Source organism: Sinocyclocheilus grahami, unplaced genomic scaffold (assembly GCF_001515645.1).
Source record: "Sinocyclocheilus grahami isolate Dianchi unplaced genomic scaffold, SAMN03320097.WGS_v1.1 scaffold920.1, whole genome shotgun sequence".
Classification (NCBI taxonomy): Eukaryota; Metazoa; Chordata; class Actinopteri; order Cypriniformes; family Cyprinidae; genus Sinocyclocheilus; species Sinocyclocheilus grahami.
In genome coordinates this window covers 156340-160938 of record NW_015506099.1, presented here as the reverse complement: position 1 = coordinate 160938, position 4599 = coordinate 156340, and the positions used below count along the sequence as shown (strand labels likewise).

The window sequence follows — 4599 nt, the reverse complement described above, 5'->3', positions numbered from 1 at the left end:
CTAATTAAGAGTGAAAACATACATATGGCCAAGCTAACAGTCCAAGCAGAATAAGCAGTAGCGTGAGATATCAATCAGAGCAGGCCCAATGTTGTAGACATGTAACCCACGTCGAACCACATCTTGAGTGCCACAGAGTCCAAATGAGTGCAAAACTTTAGGACCCCAAATGAAAAACGTGAACACTGATTCGGACGTACGTATGCAGAAGTTGCATTTGAATATGCCTACTAACCTACTATATAGTAGGAGAAAACAGTATGTGAAGAAATAAGTATGTTCGAAACCTTAGTATTCATAAAAGGATAGATAGATGAACAAAAATTAAATAAATAAACAAATGAATGAATGGTTCACATTTAATATGGCATGTGTATGATACTTGATACAAAACATGGACTTAAGAGGCATAAACGCATGCCCATGAAATACAGTTTTAAACCAAATAAATGGCTGCATATTTAACTGAGGATAATACAGGCTATTAGATTTATTTTCCATTCAAGAAACTCAATGTATTTTTTTTTCATTGATTTTCTTTGTAGATAGTAAACAAGAGTGCTGTGCATAGTGCTGACCTGGCCTTCCCTGCAAGGCCTGCCACAGCCTGAGAGGAGCAGAACCACCAGTTAAACAGACAGGAGTGCATTTTTATCAGTTTGTCAGTTCAAACAGCTATAATGAATCTTTCCAAGTTACTGGTTTTAAAACTTTTCTTCAAAGGCTGTTTTTTTTTTGTTATCTATTGCTTAATATAGCTATATTGTTCAATTATTTGTGAGTTTAAGATTTCCCCATCATTTGTTTCTTTGTGTTTTTCTCTGGTTTTAGCAAAATTATGTAACATTTTGGAGCAAATATGCAAAACAGTAAACCAAAACTCGAAGCTAAAATAGCAAATATCTCTACAGCTACAGTAAATTTTCCAGGAGAACTGACATAAGCTGGGATAAATGTGAGCCAGACAGCACAGAATATGAGCATACTGAATGTGATGAACTTGGCTTCATTGAAGTTGTCAGGGAGCTTCCGAGCAAGAAAAGCTAAAACAAAACACAAGATTGATAGCAGACCAGTATAACCCAGAACAGCCCAGAAACCAAGAGCTGACCCTAAGTTACATTCTAGGATGATCTTTTCTCTGTAATAGCTCAAATTCATATATGGGAAAGGAGGGGATATTGTTAACCAAATCACACAGATAATCACCTGTATTAACGTTAAGGAAACAACACTGAGTCTCTGTTGAGGAGGCCCAAACCATTTCATGACATTACTTCCTGGAAGTGTAGCCCTGAAAGCCATTAAGACCACTATTGTTTTCCCCAAAACACAGGAGATGCAAAGGACAAAAGTGATCCCAAATGCTGTGTGACGCAACATACAGGACCATTCAGTGGGTCGACCAATGAAAGTAAGTGAACAGAGAAAACACAGTGAGAGTGAGAAGAGCAACAGGAAGCTCAGCTCTGAATTGTTGGCTCTTACAATAGGTGTTTCTTTATGAAGATAAAAAAGAAAAGATGCCATTGCTGTTAATAAAACTCCAATGAAGGAAAAAATACAAAGCACCATCCCCATGATTTCAGTATAGGAAAGGAATTCAACCATTTTTAAGACACATCTGTCTTTGCTTTCATTCGACCAGTATTCCAAATCACAAGGGAAGCAGTCACTAGAATCTGTGAAGAAAAAAAAAAAAAGGAAAGTGAATCATTAAGAACCTAGAACAACAGACAGTATTGCTCATCACTTTATCACACCAGGATGTCCTATTTTACCTGTGCCATTACTGATTTCTCCCTCTGCACATGCTATACAGTCATAACAGCAGACAGGTCGTCCTTTTTGCACAGCCTTCCTAGTGCCTGGGGGGCAGGTCTCACTGCATACGGACACAGGCAACTATAAGAAAACAAGTTGTCATATAAAACCTCAACTTATTATGATTTGAATAGTTAAAGTAATTGTTTGACACCTTGGAATGTTTTTTTTTTTGACACTGTTTTCATATATTTATATTTCATATAAGTTTGTTAAAATGATTGTTCTGTACTTGGCTGTCCTTTTCACAATTCAGATATTTCATGTGACCTCAATAATTTGTTATTAATTAGTATTAATATACCTGTCCACTGTTCCCTGGCCATAACACATTTTCCTGATTGACCTGAAGATGTTTCTCTGAAGGCAGTGAGCTGTCATAGACACCCACATTCTTAAACTGCAGACCTCCATTCCCAGCAGGCTGCCAGTTCACCAGGTCATATCTCGCCACTGGATCACCACTTGCATCAAAGAAAATGTCTTCACCTGTTTTGACAGTGAATCTCACATCTCTCATATACTCCAACACCTGAGAGGAAACCACATTTTAATTAGATTATTGTTATTATTATTATTATTATTATTATTATTATTATTATATTCTAGATTAAAAGTTAGTTTTTTCTATGATTATGATTTAATTATTTTTATTTATTTGATTTTTATGCTCACACCTATTCTATTTTAATCATTTGTATTATGTTTTTTATATTGTTATTTTATGTGCTCTAAATACCTTTTGTGGTGTGGGCCGTTCTACTTTGCTACTGTTGGAGGATTTGAAGTCTTTTAATATATTATGTAGTGTATGTGCAATAGCATACACTGCAGTGTACACTTTATTTGCTATCCGTAGCTCTGAAACATCAGTATATTCATTTTGCAGCTCTGCCAGTTTCTCTGAACCAGTACAGCCAACATTGCTGCTAATCCTGAAAGAACACTGAAATGCTGTCTCCCAGAATTCTTTTAAAAGTTCATTGTTTGGTTCTTGATCAGGGTGCACATTCACTAGGAACTCTCGCAGACCCAAAAGTTTAGCATTTGCTATAGCAAAACCCACAGCTCCTGAAAGGAAACTGTATTCCTTTGTTTCTGCAATAGTTCGAGAAGTGATCCAGGATTCACTGCCAACCCACTGTATCCCTGTGATGTTATGTTGCGCAATTACATTCACAAGGGGAAAAAAATCTCTTAGTGCAACAAAAGCCAGCACCACCTTGGCAGTGCCCTTCTTTATCACTTCTAGCGTCTTCAGAAACTGCTCTTGTGGATCGGTTCTTAATATGGTTTCTGAGTATTCAATACAAATCCCTACTTGTTTTGCAGCCTCCTCAAATGCTGCAATGCCATTATTACCATAGTCACTGCGACTCCTTACTGTGCCAACCCAGGTCCAGCCAAAGTGCTTTACAAGCTGAGCCAGTGCTCTGCTTTGGTAATAATCACTGGGTATTGTTCTGAAGAAGGATGCAAACCTTTTTCTGTTACTCAGGCATGCACATGTGGCAAAATGACTGATCTGCAAGAAAAAAAAGCCAGAACATTTTAACTACACAGTTTTTCATTTACTTAATACATACAATTTATTTTAATCTTTCTAATATCCAAAAATGCATAAGTGTTATCACATAGACTGCAACAATCTAAATAATTTAACACACTGTTTTCTGCATTTACAACAATTGTTTTTAATTGGTTAAATATGACTTGAAGCACATATTTTTGGTGCATGCTTCAGGGGTTCAACATGCACTGATTTAACATGATAACAAACAGCAGATAAATTAGAGTTCTTACAACAGGCAAACTGAATGGACCAACTACAGAAGCCAAGGCTATGGTTGGAGAGGAGTTTGACTCTCCAACAATGGCATTAACAGCTGGTGGTCTAGAACAGGACGTGTCACTCAGAGTCTCTTCATATCCATTCATCAAAGCCATGCCTGAGAAGATAGCCTGAGCTATTGAGCCACAGGAATCATATATCTTATAGCCCAAAGAAACACCAGGCAATAGCTGTGTATTGTTATTAATCTCCTCAATGGCAAAAATCAGTGTCTGAGCAAATTTAAATTCACGCAAGCTGAAGCTGTGAAAATAAAACAGTTTTATTACATCAAAGTTTTATTACATCATTAAAGAGTCATGTTCAGCTTTTTTATATCATCATACAAACCTGACACATGTTGTTGGCTCTGGTTTGGAGGTGAAAGGATGCATCTTTAGCAGAGCACTAATGTGGATTGAGAATATCGCTCCAATGTTAATGTCTCTTTCTGTAGAAAGTAGAGGAAGGGCAGGCTGACTAAGCAGTCTGCAGAGTTGTGCTGAATAGACGCCATACACCACCAGCAACAGTAGCGGCAGTGACACAGTCCTCTTTGCCATGCCAATCTGTATGAAGAGCAGGAACCTCTGAGGGAGAACAGGGATAGTGCTGCCTTTTATTGTCTTTAAATGTCCTTTGGGGTTGGCATTATGAATCTTTAACGCTAGTTGGCTTTTTACGCTTATTTGTCATTATGGAAGAAACAATAGCGAAGTAAGATATTTAGCTGATATATATCAGTGGCGAGCGGTGACTTTTTTAACCAGGTATGCTGAGCGATAAGACCCCCCACATCAGCTTTTAGGACACTCTAAAGGGATCACAGATGACAAATAGCTAAGAAACACTGCGGCAGGTGTCGATTTAAAGTATGCACATTTCCTACCTTATTTGTGAATGAAATTCATCTCCAATCCTTCTTCTATTGGGTAACACGCCCC

The 4599-nt window shown here is 37.6% G+C and overlaps 1 protein-coding gene across 1 annotated transcript; it reads right to left on the bottom strand.

Annotated features, from left to right (window-relative positions):
* Nucleotides 1–783: 783 nt before the first annotated feature.
* Nucleotides 784–4218, bottom strand: LOC107564269 (extracellular calcium-sensing receptor-like). The gene is made up of 6 exons (XM_016249300.1): nucleotides 4007–4218; nucleotides 3628–3919; nucleotides 2564–3349; nucleotides 2129–2356; nucleotides 1782–1905; nucleotides 784–1682 (listed from the first exon to the last, which is right to left on the bottom strand). The coding sequence occupies exons 1-6, from the start codon at nucleotides 4216–4218 to the stop codon at nucleotides 784–786; spliced, it is 2541 nt and encodes an 846-aa protein (XP_016104786.1).
* Nucleotides 4219–4599: the final 381 nt, after the last annotated feature.

Bases quoted from the DNA above. Each gene is read 5' to 3' on its own strand.
- LOC107564269 (XM_016249300.1), bottom strand. From the start codon at position 4,218: ATGGCAAAGAGGACTGTGTCACTGCCGCTACTGTTGCTGGTGGTGTAT. The intron at 3,350-3,627 runs GTAAGAACTCTA...TTTTTCTTGCAG, and splicing joins GTCCATTCAGTTTGCCTGTT to ATCAGTCATTTTGCCACATG. The intron at 1,906-2,128 runs GTATATTAATAC...GTTTTCTTATAG, and splicing joins GGCCAGGGAACAGTGGACAG to TTGCCTGTGTCCGTATGCAG.